The 19,052-nt window shown below is 34.0% G+C and overlaps 1 protein-coding gene across 1 annotated transcript in view; it reads right to left on the minus strand.

Moving 5' to 3' along the window:
* Nucleotides 1-9,028: 9,028 nt before the first annotated feature.
* The window catches only part of LOC118204917 (uncharacterized), a 39,580-nt gene continuing 29,556 nt past the window's right edge, over nt 9,029-19,052 (minus strand). Inside the window, exon 2 of the mRNA XM_085823422.1 lies at nt 9,029-9,721. Within this exon, the coding sequence (XP_085679548.1) occupies nt 9,310-9,721 (412 nt within the window). The 3' untranslated portion in view covers nt 9,029-9,309. The remainder of the gene's footprint in view (nt 9,722-19,052) is intronic.

Consider the following 19,052-nt stretch of genomic DNA (forward strand, 5'->3'; position numbering starts at 1 on the left):
TTATGCCAATAAATACAAACATCTTCGAGCACGCTGAGATTAAGATACTCCAGATAAATTTACAAAGAGCCAGAGCCGCAATGGCCCAGCTGGTGCAACAAGCGATGGAAGCGGAAGTAGACTTTATTCTTGCTCAGGAGCCATACCTGCAAGCAAACAATGTAGCTGGCCTCCCTCTAATGTGGACCATCATCCAGTCACATGATGGAGAAGGCGCAAGGGCAGCTACTATTTACTGTAATCAAAAATGGGCATCCTCTATCATCAAAGCTACCAGAGATGCAGTAACAATGGCGATTGAGGCAAAAAATTTTAGAATACTAGTTACTAACATCTACATCCCTCCCACGGCAGACATTTCTGAATCACTAGATCTACAACAAAGAATTCTGGCTGATTACCCCAACGAACAGCACCTTCTTGCGGGGGACTTTAATGCGCATTCTGAAACCTGGGGATATCCACATACGGATCTGAGAGAACGTGCAGTAGAAGACTTTGTGGCAAGTAATGATTTATCCATTCATAATGAGCCTGAATGCCTGCCTACGTTTGAAACCGTTAATGGCAAAGGATGGCCGGATTTAACGCTCTCATCTGCAGCCCTGACCCCAAAGATAAAAAACTGGACAGTTGAGGATTCCATTACCAACTCAGATCATAGGTACATTACCTACAGTATAAACCAACAGCATGAAAGGCTAGTAATGAAGCGCTATAAGCTTACCAGAAGTAAAACTACTCAATTTTTTAGGAAAGCACGTCCAATCCTAAATAGATTATTAATGGAGCTGCCAAACACCATAACAGTCAAAGACGTGGAAGAATTGACCAATAATTTGATCAGTGACCTCCATATTATCTGTGACAGCACCTTTGCGCTGAAAACCCCCAAAATGCTACACGCTGCAAACTGGTGGACCAGGGACATCAGAACACAGCGTAGCCATACCAGAGCTATGCGCAGGCGCATGAAAGCAGAAATAGATCAGGAAGCTAGACAATTACTATCCATAGAATATAATAAAGTGCAGGCCAAGTATAAAAAGGCCATATTACGGGCCAAACTTGAAAAAATTCTGCACTAATCATAGAGATACCTATGGGATTCTGCACCTAATAGCCAGCAAAAAAGTTTTTAAACCGACTTTACATCACACTTTTCATGGTCATGCCTATGGAGAGTCAGGTATTATGGAAGCAACCAGAAGAAGAATCCTAGATGCGGTTTTTCCATCAGATGAGGATGACACATCAGACTTGCAATTGCATCCGGCGTTCTCACTTATGTCGGGCACTCCAAATGATGTACCTTATACCGATTCAGAAGTAAATGCAATTATGCGAAATCTGCCGAAGAAGAAAGCTCCAGGTCCCGATTCTTTAGATTACGATATCATTAGAGCGGTGCACAAAACGAATCCGAAATTTCTTGTCACCTACTTCAATAAGCTCCTCTCTTTGCAATATTTTCCTAAGTCATTTAAGATCGGGCAAGTGGTCCTATTTCAGAAATCCGGAAGAGACAAAGAAGATCCTTCTTCCTTTCACCCCATCTGTCTTCTTTCGGCTTTAGGCAAAATTTATGAAAAGCTGACAATACTCAGGATCAAGCATCCTTTGTCTGGCCACATCTCAGAGGCGCAGTTTGGCTTCAGGGAATATCAACAACTGATCATTGTGTCTGTAATGAAGTAGGTACACCTGATCATTACGTTACGTCTTGCCCTCTTACGGAAGAATGGCACATGAGGCTTCCTGATACTGACATTGCTTATAAACGCTTCTTCATTAAGCAGCCAGCCTATCTCAAGAAGCTCAAAAGCATTATGAACAAACTTGAAGTACTAGGACTAGAATTATGCAGCCCACAATAACAGACTTAAATTTCGCAGAGATTCAAAGCACACTGGTTTCCAGTGGTCTCTGCAAGAAGGCCATCTTGAGTCAGTACGCAGAGTAACATTAGGCTGGTAACACGAAAAACAAATGTAAATATGATTTAATATTATCCAAATGTAAATAGTTTATGTATATTTGTAATGAGCATATTAATGCATGTGCATTTTATAAACAGAATACTGTGCAGCGTATTGTGAATAATGTATTATACAGCACACTGTGTATAGTACCTTGGTAAAATGTGTAAGTGCTCGTAGCATGCAGAGCTATGCTTTGAGCCGCAGGAAGCATAATAATTATAACTGTAGTGCTGCAACTTAATGTATTCAAGAGCACAGATTGTAAATATTATAGTAGTTATATGTATGTAAATATTATTGCATTCTGTAAATTTTAGTGCATTGAGTGATTTATACTCGTACATAGCAGTGTGTTAACATGCATATTATGAAATGTATAGTGCATGGTAAATACGGTATTTAATGTATCTAGCACATGTAATTTTTTAACTGAAATTAATTTAATCTGTAATTTGTTTCCCTCAATGTGTATTTCTAACAGTGTTTTTTATAAGCTTTTTGTATTAAGAATTATGTTGTATATAACAAAGAGTTACTACCACTGCCTATATTATTTAATCAAGAGTAATGTTCAATGTAATATGTAGCCAATACACACAGTGAAATAAGTTTTGAAATGAGTTTTGTAAGGTGTTCTAAATATAGTGCAGTGTTCAATGTAATATGTATTATAAAAAATTTAGTGTATTGAGTGTTTTATATATAGCAGTACGTTAAGGTGCAATGTAACCAGCAGAACGTTTAACTACAAAGTTATTTTTGGTATGTTTTAAGAATACAGCAAAATGTATGCCACAGTTAACTTTTAACATGTTATTTAATCAAAAGTAATATGGGCTGTACTGTGTCCTTAAATCTGTATTATGTATATTATAAGTACAGCACAAAGTAAACAGAGGATTTCTGTGTGCAATATGTGTAATTTGTTTGTAATGCACAATTTTGCTCTTTATTTAAGAGCTCTTAATTTATTTATCTGTTGTATCAAGTTATTTATTTAAGTCTGTCTTATATAATGAAGTTATGTACTATATAATCCAGTTATGTCTTATTTAAACAATTACATTGTTCAGAATATATGTTGAATTGTCAAGAATAATGTTCAGCGTAATATGTTGCAAAGTATAGTGTATTAAGTGTAGCATTGAGTTGGAAATGTGCCTTAAGTACAGTGCAATGATCAACGCAATGCATACCATGAAATGTTTATTGTAGCGAGTATGTGTAGCAGTGTGTTAACATGCGATGTAGCCAGGAAAATGTTTAATTTCGCATGCAGAAAAATCTATATTTTGCCCTTGTATTGTTTTCGTAGTGTAGCTTCAGATAGTGGCGGGATCCGGACGATACCCGACTAGTCTATGTAAGCCGTCTGGGTGTCCGGACCTGCTCTCACCTATCACCTCCCTCTTTTGCCGAATCCAAACGGCCGCCTGGAAAATTTAACTTATTTGCAGCTAACAGGTCAAAAATTGCAACATATGGAGAAATAGTATTAATGTCTTCGGATCTAGGATTACGTCACAAATTTCAATGGCCATTTGTCATCGCTGTGGTTTCGCAACCAATAATTGGTGCAGACTTTCTGCAAAAAATTTCTCTTTTGAATGACATTAAAAATCGACTCCATTACACAATTGTCCGCGGTAGGTAGTATTGGAAATGCCACTAATTTTGGAATTAAATTAATTTTCGGTAATTCTCCTTTCCACAAACTACTTGAGCAATACCTTAACGTCATCCGCTCAGTAACTGGCAAACCGACTGCTGACCACAGTATTGTACACGTCATAGAGACTATTGGACCACCAATCTTTGCTAAAGCACGGCGGTTGCCTCGAGAGAAATTAAAGGCTGCAAAAGAAGAATTTAAATACATGCTTGAGCAAGGAATCTGTCGACCAGTTCATGGGCCAGTCCACTCCACATGGTCCCTAAGAAAAACGGCGACTGGCGTCCTTGTAGGGATTATCGACGTCTTAATTCAGTTACTTTGCCTGATAGATATCCCGTTCCTCATATTCAGGACTGCATGCAAGTCTTGGAAGGCACAAATATTTTTTCTACGTTAGATTTGACTCGTGCTTACCATCAGATCCCTGTCAATCCACCTGATATACCAAAAACTGCTGTCATCACAGCTTTTGGATTATTCGAATTTTCTATCATGACTTTTGGGTTATGTAACGCTGCGCAAACGTTTCAGCGCTTCATTAATTAAGTCCTTCGAGATTTAGATTTTTGTGTCCCATATTTCGATGACATTCTGGTAGCCTCGACAACTGAAAAACCAGCATCTTGAACACCTTTGCATAGTCCTTGGCCGATTTCAGTCTTATGGTGCAGTCATTAATCCATCAAAATGTGTTTTCGGGACATCTAAAGTGTCATATCTTGGTCACGAAGTTTCTCCGGTGGGCGTTCGCCCACTTAGTGACAGAGTCACTGCAATTCAAAATTTCCCAGAGCCAAAAAATGTTCAGGAGCTGCGTCGTTTTCTGGCCATGTTAAATTTTTATCGTCGCTTTCTTCCTCATGCCGCTGAAAAGCAGGCACCTTTGCACACATATTTGGTTGGGAGTAAAAAGAAAGATACGTGGCCAATTATTTGGTCTGATGATGCCCGTACAGCCTTTGTACAATGTAAGAATGACTTAGCGTCGGCAACAGCTCTTAGCTATCCTTATAAGCATCCTTTAGCATTAACGGTTGACGTGTCTAATACAGCCATGGGTGCGGTTTTGCAGCAACTGGTAGACGGAGCATGGAAGCCTCTGGCTTTCTTCTCGAAAAAATTTTCTGCTGCGCAATCAAAATACAGCACGTACGACCGCGAACTTCTTAGTGCGTATGAGGCTGTTAAACATTTTCGTCATATGGTAGAAGGTCGTGTGTTTTCTATCTATACCGAACACAAGCCGCTAATTTTTGCTTTTCGACAGAAGCCTGACAAAGCTTCTACCAGGCAAATGCATCATCTTGATTACATAGCGCAGTTTACAACCGATTTTAGGCATTGTGGTGTAGTGTCCGAAACCACTATGCAAACCCTGGGTTGTGACATCAGGTTGAAAACAAAACACAGCATAATAAAATTTATTGAATGCTAAAAAAAAAAAAAAAAATGGCTACATACAATTCTGCAGAGAAAAACCTATCTCCTTCAAGAATCAAATTCTATACATTTTACGTGCGAGAGCTCGAGCTTGCGTTCTTAACATTGCCAACGATTTAATTATTTTAATAAAGACTATTTTAACAACTATTGAAAACGTGTTTGTAAGTTAAAAAATAATAATTTTCATCTTATTCTCACGAGACATCCTTGTCCATATTAATCTTCAGTCTCTTCTTCTTTTATGTGACCTTATCACAACTCCTCCCCTCATAAAGAAATTTTTCTTGACTATGGATGGAAAAATTCTAAATACATTTCACTGCTTTCAAAACACAAGTGGTAACCATTTAAGTGATAATAGAGAAGCCAGTTATATTACCCTGCACTTATTTCTAGATAACATAAATGCAAAAATACAACAAAAAGATTTAAATTTGAATCTACACAAAGTACCTTTTTAGTTTACAAAATGCTAATACTGAAACATTTGATTCTAACCAAAACACACTATGCAAACAAATTTAAATCTACAAAAATATAATTCCGAAACGCTACAAAAATCATTTTTCAAACAACAGTTTACAGAACAAAAAGGATTGGCTCCTCCATATACTTCATATTCCTGTTGTCTGTAGATCTGATCTCGAATAATCAGTCACTGAGATAGGGCACTCTTCAACATTTACAACTATATTTGGATGTGGTCCCAATTTCTTTTTCCTGACTTTATGATTTGTCAGTTTATCAGGGTTGAAAATCAGGGTTGAAAAATAGGGTTACAACAAATTATTGAATTATTATTAGTAATATTTAAATTGATATTGTTAGTTTTTCTGGTATTACTTAATGAAAGTCTGATTTTTCAGGTTCCTGTCTAACACCTGGAAGGTGTCAACAGGATAGGCCTTTTTAAGAGCCCACACTGTTATACAGGTTGGCTTCAGTTCAAAAAGGCAAACTTTTTTAAAGGTGCTGGAACCCTTATGAAAAATATCTAATTTGAAAAAGACAACATATCATAACAGTTCAGAAACCTTTCTGTAAATGTTCTGTGTAAATCCAATATTTGTTTCTATTTTATTTACTGATTTATTAATAAGCAGGGGCTAAAATAAAACCACAGCAATTTTAATTTGCATGAAGACCTTAGAACAGGGATGGGCCAACTACAGGCCGCGGGCTTTTGCCGGTCCGAGGCAAATTAAAAGAAATATTTATATATTATACATCCATCTCCTTTTCTAACTTTGTTTAAATATTACTTTTTCTCTTCCTTTTTTTCAAAGGACTGGTGATCTTTTTACTCTCTCTATTTTTGTTCTACAAAACATAAATCGACGGAGATAGTAAGCACAGACAGCTTTCAATCGGTAAAGTGTTAAAAGCGGAAGTTCTTTATTAGTTATAGCTGTAGATTGGCGCCAATAAACGTTATCTCTTTCTCGGGGAGCAGGTATATGGAAATCCAATACAGGTGAATTAGACCTCACATGTGGCAGACTGTGCATTTTTAAGCCAACGGCTTTTTCTTTTGGCACACGTTCTAATATCATTGGTTGTGTATGGAAAGATTGCAGACAGCATCAATATGAAGAGTGGTGAAATTAAGATGCAAAAAAGAGAAACACGCCAACGTGGAAAATAATACAGGCAAATTGACAACCTCGCATTCGGTGTAGATTTTGTAAAGTCCCAACCGATTTCGAGGGCAAATCGGGTTCTGCAAAAAATTCTTTTGGCAGAATTTTTTGCTTCTGATGAAGGGGGACACTTTTGCCCTCGAAATTGAGAAATATTTTTTTTGGTTAGTCCAAAGGAGCTCTGTCCCTGAAGTACTATTGTTTTCATTTTGCGATTTTGCGTTGATTCACTATAAATGTCTGTTTCACTTTTCAAACTGTTGCCACCAAATATTAGAAGCCTGCATTATATTTGAAGAAATTAAGTAATAAAAAATCTGCACAAATGTATGTATATTTCTCGCATTGTGATAAAACAACGGTACATAAAGCCATCGAATTTTGAATGATATAATATGACCATGTGGAAGCCCAAATTTGAAATTTGTTTTATTATCGATTCCATATTATTTCCAATGTTTTATTATCATTCCATTGTTTTATTATCGATATTTTTTAAACTTTAAAGAAATTTTGATTAACAAACTCAAGGATTTCAAAGTAAGCAATAGCAATGTTGTACAGAAAAAACATTTTTATTTTCAGCGCAAGGGTCTCTGTATCCGGAAATTCTAAAGATATGCTCATTTTAAAACTATTTTGCGATATTGCTGTTGATCTGAGTGTGAAGAACGTGATATTTAATAAATAAATATAACACATAAAATGTTAAAAAAAATGTTTTTTTGAACGTAATTTAAAATCTGAACCTTTAAGATTTTTAAGTGTTGTCCAAAGAGGCTTTGTCCCTGAAGGACTATTGTTTTCGTTTTGTGATTTTGCGTCGATTTACTACAAACGGCAAACCACTTTTCAAACTATTGCCATAAAGTATTATCGCTCTGTGTTATATTTAACCCTTTGCGGCACAGTGTGTCCGGTCTGGACACACCTAAAAATTTCCTTCTGTACGCACAAAAAAATTGAATGAAAAAGGATTTATAGGTTACTCTGAACCTTCTTTATTTATAGTAGATGGCAGCTCAACAGAAACCAGTCCATATATTTTAGCCATGTTTAGTTTTTTAAGACCCTCATTTCCCAAAGAAATCTTCTAGATATTTTTTAGGGTATAAAAGGAATTGTTTGAAAAGAAATTGCTATGTTATTTTTTGGCTGTATGCTAATCTCCTTATTCTATATTAGTTTTAAATTTTTACCTTGAAATCTTGCTTAAAATCAAACGGCGAAGCCTAGATGTGCCCAGACCGGACTCACCGATAATCTAGGACAACTGAGAGTCTGTATTCTTTGTTTCTCCACATCTCCTCGATCAGTTCATTGACAACAATGCTCGTTTCAGCAGTCTTTTCGAAGCTCTATTCAATCAGTGTGCCACTTTAGGCACACCCACGGAATTAAAACGATAACTGCTATCTTCACAAAATTTTACTTGTGTACTCCTTTAGGCCTAATTAGACTGCCCTACCTTTTTTTTTTTTTTCTAAATCAAAACTCTGACTTTAAAAGGTAGCGTGCCGGAAAGGGTTAAAGAAATTAAATAATGAAAAATCTGCACAAATGTATGTATATTTCTTGCATTGTGATAAAACAACGGTACATAGATACATCGAATTTTGAATGACGTAATCCTCCTACAAATATGGGTACGTGAAAGACCATATTTGAAATTTGGAATTTGTTTTATTATCGATTTCCTATTTTGCAAAACTTTACCGAACTTTTGATTATCAAACTCAAGGATTTCAAAGCGAACAATGGCAAGCGCGTGGGAGTTTCTGCATTGGAAATTCTAAAGATATGCTCATTTTAAAAATAGTTAGCGATATTGCTATTGAACTGAATTTTATGGTTTAAGTGCGAAGGACGTGATATTTAATAAATATAACACATAAAATGTTAAAAAATGATGAAATTGTTCTGCGGAGTGAAAGTCTACGTAGTTTTAAAATTTAATGTTCGGTGTTCCCTTCAGACATTTTCCTGGTACATTTAAAAGCAAGATGAAGGCAGGCTGCGTAGCTGCTAGTTAAAGAATAAAAGTGATAAAGCATCTTTATATAGTATTCTGCCTCAACTATTTTCAGTTTCGGCAACTTAACACACACAAATAAAGATACGGAATCCCCATTCCGTATCTTTATTTATTATTAAACTTGAATATTGTAACATATTTTGTAACAATATTCAAGTTTAATGCAATCAACACAAAAACTTCAGTACCTTTGTGAAAGTTCACAATAACGTAACTATATATAGCAATAGTGACAAGAAAGAAGAGTAAAAAGTCAGATTTTGTCATTTTTCTTATTATCTTAATTTACAAATGCTCTAACATGAATAGTGTCCTTATAGCATTTTTGTAACTGGAAGAATATGATATGAATATGACCTGAAGTTGCAAAAATAAAGGTAGGAATTTTTCTGGATACATTCTTCAGGAAGGTTTCTTTATTACAATAAAATCGCTTTATACGTCATGCAGAATTTTTAAAGCACAAAATCAGATTGTTTTACTTTGATTTTTTTTTTTTTACTGGAACAGTAAAACTTTTCATTTATGTAGAATCTAAAATTCTAACCTCATGTACGATTTTAATCGGTCAGGCAAACGAAGAAGTTCAATCCCATCTGGCAGCTGTGAATTTAGCATCAGTGCTTTTCTTAACACATATCGAGAATAATGCAACAGGGTTCTTGGTTGATGAATGATGTCAAAACTGTCGAATTCACGTTTTCGGAGTTCGTCGCAGATATCGTTCGCAGACTTGATGTCAGTGTATCTCAGCAGTAAATGTTGCATCTCTTTGTATGAAAGGAAAGCATCAGGAATAGATCTCCAGATAAGTCGTAGACTTGCCAAATAAAGTGTAAAGAGAGGAACACTACAGTTTACGATTACACCAAGAACTTCGAAAATAAAAGCCTGTCTTGGTGTTAAAGCCATTGCTCTGCTTCGAGGAAACGTGGAAATTCTCCTCCTGAAAATGAATATTTTTTAATCAAGAAAACATTACAAGCAAACAATTGAAATCATTTTAACTAGAAAAAGGGTTTAAGTGGTGAATTCTGAAAACATTAACAGAAACATCAACATTTGTATTTCAAAAACATTTCATTAGATTATAGAAGAATGCCGCATGGTGTTTATTATTTAGAAATCTTCTTATTCTTCTATAACTATTTACAAGGTTTATTCAATACTTGAGAATTCGCAAGTTCCTGGATGCTTATGCCTTAGTGTCCAGTGCTTGTTAGTAGTAACTGCACAGTGAAAGATAATCAAAAAGTAAAATTTACAATTGGGGGAAAAAAAAACTTAAATTTAGTAAAAAGTTAGTTTTAATTTAGAGCTAATTTTGTTTTGATGCAACTTCTAAATCTCAGAAATCTGATTTTTCAGTTAAATACCTTCTCGTGTATCAAGTCTGTTTACTTTCAAAACCCTGTCTGTATAATTTGAAACAGTATCCAAGCATTTATACCATCTGATTATGCCATAGTTTAAGATTAAAATTCTAATTCAGTGTCTTCTTAATTTTTAGACTTTAGCAATCAACACTTGAGTGCAAGTAAAAAAAAGAAGAAAAAAAGTTACTTGCACCTTACACTTCCCAAAAAAAGAGAGAAAGAAATATTTAGAAAATGTTCAAAACAGTGTGTATTTAATGAAAAGTGAATACACATATAACATAAATTAATTAAAGAATAAAGAACTTGATTATTTAGACCTAATTTCGTACAGTCAAAAGTCGTTAATTCGGACACCCATAATCCGGACCTCAAAGCTAAAAACTTTCTGCGCATGCGCCGAGTAGGCACATGTGCACAGGCGTTTTACGCGTGTGCGTAAGACCTTGACTACTGCGCATATGCGTGTGCGCAAGTGCAGAATATGTTTTCGCCTGCACGTTTAATGTATAACGGACGGTGTAAGCTAAAATTATCTAATTATCTATTTCAGTTAATGTTAATAATTGCATTGTTCCTTTATCTTCGAAATGGATCCCGCTTATTATTTTTTGCAGACTCTAAGAGCAATTTTATAAAAGTAAACTTGAACTTTCGATTATGTCAGATAGAATTTCTGATGCTGGAACTTCCAAAGGATCTACAAAACGAAAGTATGTTTCGATGTCCAACAAACAAAAAGTGGAATTGCTGCAAAAAATGGATAAAGACATGAAGAATGTGACAGAGAGGTTAGTGAAAATGAAAAAATTTCGATTGACAAGTTAGCCGGTATTCTCGGCACAGCAATTAACGGGACTTGAACAGCGGAACTTTGTAATTGAACAAGAAATTATGTCTGTTTATAGAATTAAAGAGAAAGTATTATCACATAAAACGAAGCAACTTAAACGGCTTACATTGAAAGAAATGTTTAATAAAGTAAACAAATAAATATTAAGCTTTTTTTTTTTTTTTTTTTTTTTTTTGTAAATTTTGATACCCTTTAGATCATAATTGTTCTTTATTTCATAAATTACGGTTTCATATTTTTAATTTTAGAATTTCTGCATGCCATCTTACGAGATTTAAACTGATGATCTATTATCCGGAAAAATCGATAATCCGGAATCGCCGAAGTCCCGACGAGTCCGGATTAACGACTTTTGACTGTATTAAGATTTTATTGTTTGGTTATAGAGACCTATTGATTCAAAGGAGAGACTGGTTCAAAAGGCAAAACTTGATGTGAATAGTTTCTAGTTACAAGACTATCAGAGGAACAGTATTCTTAAATCTGGGAAAACCTCTGTAGAGAATTTGCCTTCAGAAACTAAAAATGCTTTGTTTATTTTATCTAGAGAAATTTAGCTGTTAACCATTAACACAATAGCTTTCTTTCTGTGGCCTCACCTCTTCCACTGTATTCTTTTTCCCAAATTGGCTTAAACGCGCATGTGTAAAGCATACAAAAAAAAGTTTGTGGCTTTGAGGTCCGGATTATAGATCATTTCTGATTACGGACTTTGTACTGTATCAAAACCAGAATTTTTTTAGCGCAAACAATACTTGCAGTAAAGTTACCTTGTCGTATATCGAACTGTATTATATTCTTTTGAATATGATTTCTTATTATAACTTCCCTGAGAGTCTATATCATACAATACTCTCACCAGATTATGTTTTATTTTCAACAGCAAGATACGCAATCACATTTTATAAATATGAAAACAAATACTTTGATGAAATAGATAAAGTATTAACTACTTTTGATTCATTTTTCATTCTGCAATGTTTTGTCATTTTCACAGTTTTTAATTTTGATACATCATGAGGTAATGCTGACTTTAACATTAATTAATATTCATCTTACAAAAAATTGACATTTTGAGCTCGGATGACCTATTCATAAACATCTAAAGCAGGAACCTTTCTTCTTCAATATTTTATTGCGTTCATCAATTCAAGAGTCAACAACTTCCCTGAACTGTCCTGGTACTGTCTTGTGAATTATGAGTTTTGCTGTCTGAAAAAATGCAAACTCTTTCTTTAATTCGAGAATTCTGTGTTGGCATTAAGGCCACAGCCGTGGAAGTATCTTTATTTCTGATGTTAATTCACAAATTACCTTTCATCATGAGAGAAACCTTTTCTAAATTTTAATCTTTCATCTAATACAGTAACACTTTAATCTAAACACCATATTAATATCCCATAGCCATCTTAATGTGTTGGCATTAAGGCAATGGCTATGGGAGTATCTTTATTTCTGATGTTAATTTACAAATTACCTTTCATTGTGAAAGGAATCTTATCTGAATTTTAATCTGTCCTCATTTTCTACTTCAAATTTTAAAAAGTGAAGTAATTCTGTCAATCCATTCAAAGGATTCTGACAGAAATATTTTTAGAAATAAGGCAGCGATCCTAAGCTTTATATATCATTTCTGGAAAGTGTCTATTTCACCAAGGGGAATAGCATACCTGCATACTTATCTTAAGTTACACCCAAAGTGTCTAATGCTCTTAATTTTCTAAATTAAAGCATAACTGAAGTTCAGATTTCATGTATTAACATTTAGATACTAAATTCAAGAGGTCTCACATATAATATTCATTCAAAAAACTCTTCCTTGCCAAATCTAGATTTTAAAAGCTCAAGAGCTTTTTCATAATATTTTTAGAAGGGGAAGAAATATAATAATTTATAATCCCGTTAATTTGGTTTCGTGCATAAATGATTGACATAAATAATCAATTTATCATCAACCGTACAAAGTCATCATTAGGAATTTTAGAAAATTGAGCTCCAAAACCTTATAACGTATTTCTCCCGCTTTCCTAGCATGCCTTCGAGATGTAGTAGTTCTGCACGCTGGGTCTGTATTCCAGAGGTCCGTAATTAGATTCCTAATTTTTCATCGTACCTGCTTCCAAAAAAGAATACCTGATGTCTCTACAGTGGCGTCTGAACAAAAAGGGTGTTGGATGATGAATTCTCCTCACCCAGGATTTGGCAATTGGGTCACCTAAAAACCTCAGTCGCCTTTTAAAAGGGGGAGTATATAAGGTATTTCTCCCGCCTTCCTAGCATGCCTTCGTGGTGTAGTGGTCAGCCCACTGAAGGGCCTTGGTTCGATTCCGGTGAAGGCGGTTGCTAATTTTTCATCACTCCGGCTTTTCCAATTAACCTAATGTCTCTACAGTGGCACCTGAACTAAAAGGGTCGTGGATGATGAATCTCCCTACCCAGGATTTGGCGATTGGGTCCCCTAAAAACCCCAGTCGCTTTTTAAAAGAGAGAGTATATAAGGTATTTCTCCCACCTTCTTAGTGTAATGGTCCTGCACGTTGGGCCGGTATTCCAGATGTCTGTGGTTCGATTCCCGGTGAAAGCGTTTGCTCATTTTTCATCCCTCCAGATTCCAAAAAATCCTAATCCTAATCTTTATTATAATGTCTCTATAACCTATCCAGCATTTAAAATACCTGTCATATTCCTTTAGTTAGGTAATAAGACTTGAAGCTTTCTAGAATCAAACAAATGAGAATCTTCAATAGTTTCACATATATCTAAAGACAGAACTTGTTTTCTAATTTTGTAACATTTAAGAGTTAATCTGTCTTATCAATTTCTCTTCAGTTTTGACCTCTTTTACATTTTCTTCAAAAAGCAGGTCCTCATATACCTTGCCTCTATAGAATTGAAGTTTGAAATTTTACTGTCAAAGATTCAAATCTTACAAAATTTCAGCTTTATTTGTAATTTTAGTGCTCAGCAATTCACTAAGTATGTTATATTATCGGATAAAAACTGATCATAATACTCCTTGTTTCATAATCTTAATGAGCAGTTCAAATCAGAAATGTAACTGTAACACCATAGTTCAAATTAAAACTTACTTTTATTTAAAAATCCACTGTTCAGGTGGTAAAATTGTTCTGAAAGAATAAAAATGTCACCTCCTGGTTTTTAAATATTCTGGTGTTTAGCTATAAAATAAATGAAACGTAGCTTAGAACAGATTCATGTCTGTATTTAATTCAACATGTAAAACTCAACTGAAATAAAAAAATTATTTTTCAGTTAAACAATAATTTTGTTCCCAATCTACAAAAATTAATTAAAAATGATATTTAAGCCAGAACGTATTTTCAACAGCTGCATTGCCATATACAGTTAAGATTTGTGCATTTTCAATTTCCACTTCATACTGATTTAGCGGTGAAATTTTTTAAATGTTATTTACTTCTAAATGTGAAAAAGCATTGTTAAGTATTGCTTTATTTTCAAGAATTTCAGTTGTTTTTATTGAAAATACTTTCTTAGTTTTTCAATAAAATTGTAATATGAACTTTAATGAACCTGAACTTTAATGTATAACGGACGGTCTAAGCTAGGCTAAAATTATGTTTACTGATTCCAAGGCATTTCAGTTAATTTTGCGATTGTGCTGTTCTTTAATCTTCTAATTGGATCCGGCTTATTATTTTTTGCAGACTGTTAGAGCAATCTTATAAAAATTACGCTTGAACTTTCGATTATGTCAAAAAGAGTTTCCAATTCTGGAGCTGCCAAAGGATCACAAAGCGAAAGCATGTTTTGATGTACCGTTTCCGATAGTGAAGAAAGTGACAGAGAGGTTATTGAAAACGAAAAAATTTCGATTGACAAGTTAGTCAGTATTCTCGACACAGTAATTACAGGACTTGAACAGTGGAACTGAACAAGAAATTATGTCTGTTTATAGAATTAAAGAGAAAGTATTAGCACAAAAAAAAAAAAGCAACTTAAACAACTTACATTGAAAGAAATGTTTAATAAAGTAAACAAATAAATATTAAGCTTTTTTTTTGTAAATTTTTGTAAATATATTTTGATTTTCATAATTGCTTTTTATTTTATATTTATAAATTACGGTTTCATATTTTTAATTGTTTAATTTCTGCATGCCATCTTACCAGATCTAAAATGATGATCTATAAACCGGAAAAAACCCTTAATCTGGAATCGCCAAAGTCCTGATGAGTCCGGATTACGGACTTTGTATTGTACATGATGTGTATAAAACTATGTGGAACACACACAGTTGGATATAAGTATTGATTCTAGACCTGCTAGTGAATTTGATGTTATTGAATCTGATTAAATTTGCACTAACATACCAAATTTTTGAAATGTAAAGGTTTATCAAATCCTTGAAAGCAAAGGCATTGCAATATGTAATTATTCAAAAGATAGCCAATATTTGAAAGACATCCACATATTATTAGGTGCCAATGCTTGGATGAAAATTATAACACATCATGTGGTTTCTATTAAAACGAACATAGTGGTAGTCAAGACAACTTTAGAATGGAATCTTTTAGGTAGTACCCAACTTCTGTATTTTCCAGTTTGCTTTTTTCAATGACTTCTACCAAAACATTAAACGAAATGAAGATACCGATCATACTACAAAATAAGTCTTCCCCCATGGATTGATGGTTTCCCCTCCTTACATTCTAAGTGTAATGCTACTAAAAAAAAGACATCGGAATACACTGAAGAAATTGAGAAAACTATGAAGCATCAAACAAAGATGGAAACGGATCTTCTGTGAATGACTGTCTGGAAACTGGGATGGCCAACTTTTATAAATTTAATCCCAATAGTTTTTACTAATGTTAGAATTCATACACTCATTTTATCTTCTGATACAGAAAAGGCCCTTCTACAAATTGGGACTGACCCAGGAGATAGAAGTTATCTAAATTTCTCATAGTGGGAAAAAGAAAATACTGTTGAATTTAGATTTTGGTGTTGCCTACTTCCCATTTCTTCTTTTAGTATTCCTAAATAATCTGGTAGAAAATCCACCAGAACAATTTAAGCAATATCACAGAAAAGTGAAGATGCACATTCTGCATTGAGTGTGCAGAATACTGGTGTCTCAGAAAATAAAGAAATTGAACCACACAAAACTACAGAGCTGAAATTGAACCACATACAACTACAGAGCTCACGCCTTCAGCAGAGTTCAGCCTTAGAAGTTGGAAAAGCAGTTTAGATTTATATGAAGGTCTCAGAAATGCATTAAGTCTTCACGGGTACCACCCATCAGATGAATTGAGATGCTGAGTAATATCTTGGACTTAAGGCCCAAAAGACAAATTTTACTTCCGTGCAATCAAAATATTTTCGATCCTATAGGTTTTTCCTCACTAGCCCTTCTTATGCCAAAGCTTACTTTTCATAAGACTTGAAAATTAAAGTCTGACTGGAACGAGGATCTACCTGAAGATATTAAGTAAATGGTCTACAAAAATACATGTTTAAATGACTGCCGAAACCCAAGATGAATTTCCATTAATTCTAAAAGTTTCTTAAACATATTCTGTGATGCAAAGAAATTAATATATGGTGCCTGTATATTTTTCAAAATAGAAGAAAATGAAATTCTCTTGAGTGTTAGCAAAATTTCAGTTAGTGCTCTTGCATTGGAATTGATAGCCGCATTTCTGAATGTAAGGTTATATCACACTGCTATTAGAAGCTGAAATAATACAAGCCAGAAAGATTATTCCTGGTCAGATTCTTCAGTGGTTTTGATATGATTAAAGAAATGAAATAATTAGTCTGTGTGTGTAAAAAAAAAAAAAAAAAAAAAAAATTCAAGATTACTGCAAAACAGGATGTTGGAAACACATAGCAGTCACCTTAAGCCCTTGTGATTTATTGTTAAGAGGATGCTATCCTAAAATCTCAGTGGCAGATAGGACCTGGATTTCTGAAGAAACCTCCAGAAGCAATACCTTCCTGATTCTGATATGGAAGAAATCGATAGAGAACAAAGTCAAACTCGGTGATTCGGTGAAGCAGTCAGTGGTTGAAACCAGTCCAGCTAATCTTGCGCCCAGATTTTTTTAAATATTCTATGAATTGCACAGACTATTGCTTGGATGTTACGATTTTGACACACTTAGCAGAAAAATAAAAACTGTCAGGATCATATATCCATTGAAGAATTCAAGAATGCAGAAAAAAACTTTATTTTCCCTTATACAGAGAGATGCTTTTGATGAAGAATGAAAAAAGATTCATCTGAAAAATCTTCAGGTTTTTGTTGATGAAAATGAAATTTTGAGTATGAAATCTTGAGTTTTAGATTTTGCAGATTTACAGTAATACACATTCCCTGTAGTCTTACTTCTGAAAAATATAATTGTGAAAATATGAGTAATTACACTTAAAGTATAAACATGCTAGAACAGAAACACTTTTATGCTTCTGAGAGAAAGAGTTTGGGATTTTAAAAAGTACAAAAAGGATGTGTGACATGCCAGAGATAGTTAAGACCAGAGATGCCTAGTTAAGGCCTTAGAAATAGTTGTTCCTCCCTTGCCTGAGAACATTACAAAAATGGTGAAAACATTCCAAGTGACAAGAGTCGATTCCGCCAATTCAGGTTTCTTCAAAGAGAATTTAATGTTTTGGATAGTAATTTTCCTGTGTATGGTTTTTAGGGCTGTTCACTCTGAATTAAACACTTCTTTGAGCTTCATCAGCTTTAAGGATGTATTTAGACACTTTACTTCATAAAGAGGTTGATTTGAAGTCATATATTCAGACAATAGTTCGAATTTCGCAGGTTTAAATAGAGCAAGGGTGATTATGACCCCATTTCAAAAATCCTAAAAAGCACTTGAGTAGAAATCTATTATCAGATCAAATATTCATGAATTATCAAATAATTCAGAATGTTAATGTGATGCAGATCCATCCATACAATAAGATAAATTTTCAGTTTCATTAGCAAAGCAAAAAGTATAATGCTTTTTAAATTATTAAATGTTAGTTTATGTTCTACTACATCTATTCACAAAAAAAAAAAAAAAAAAAAAAAAAATCTGTTGCTTATAACAATTAATGATTTTCAAAGATCATAATAACTAAGCATTTATCTTCTTTATAAATCCCTTTATAAATCTTTCTTTAAAATGTATCAATTAGCCAATTTTTAAATTTCTTTTAATGTATTATACAGTCAAAAGTCGTTAATTCGGACACCCATAATCCGGACCTCAAAGCTACAAACTTTCTGCGCATGCGTCGCGTTGACGCATGCGCGTAAGACCTTTACCGCTGCTAATTTGCGTGTGCGCGTGCGCAAAATACGTTTACGAATGCGCATTTAATGTATAACGGACGGGATAAGCTAAGCTAAAATTATCTAATTATCTATTTCAGTTAATGTTGCAAATTGCGTTGTTCCTTAATCTTCGAATTGGATCCGGATTATTATTTTTTGCAGACTGTTAGAGCAATTTTATAAAAGTAAACTTGAACTTTCGATTATGTCAAATAGAATTTCCGATATATATTTACTAATATGTAAAGGATATACAAAGCGAAAGTATCTTTCGGAGTCCATTAAACAAAAAGTGGAATTGCTGCAAAAAATGGATAAAGTTTATCTAAACTTTGTTTATCTTTAACGCTGCGGCGGCGAGCATTGAATTGGAAGTTGATCTGTCAACACTATCCTTATCTTAAGGGCAGATGTTTTTATTTTATTTGGCTTATAATTGCTTACTCAATGTAGTATTTCATCTCGTCTTTGATATGATTTAAATCAAATGTCTCGTCATTATAATTCGCTTCCGATAGCGAAGAAATTGACAGAGGTTATTGAAAACGAAAAAATTTCGATTGACAAATTAGTCGGTATTCTCGACACAGCAATTATATCACTTGAACAGCGGAACTTTGTAACTGAACAAGAAATTATGTCTGTTTATAGAATTAAAGAGAATGTATTATAACATAAAAAACGAAGCAACTTAAACAACTTACATTGAAAGAAATGTTTAATAAAGTAA

This window comes from Stegodyphus dumicola, chromosome 9, assembly GCF_044657685.1.
Source record: "Stegodyphus dumicola isolate Sdum_Otavi_A_Nest chromosome 9, ASM4465768v1".
Lineage (NCBI taxonomy): Eukaryota > Metazoa > Arthropoda > Arachnida > Araneae > Eresidae > Stegodyphus > Stegodyphus dumicola.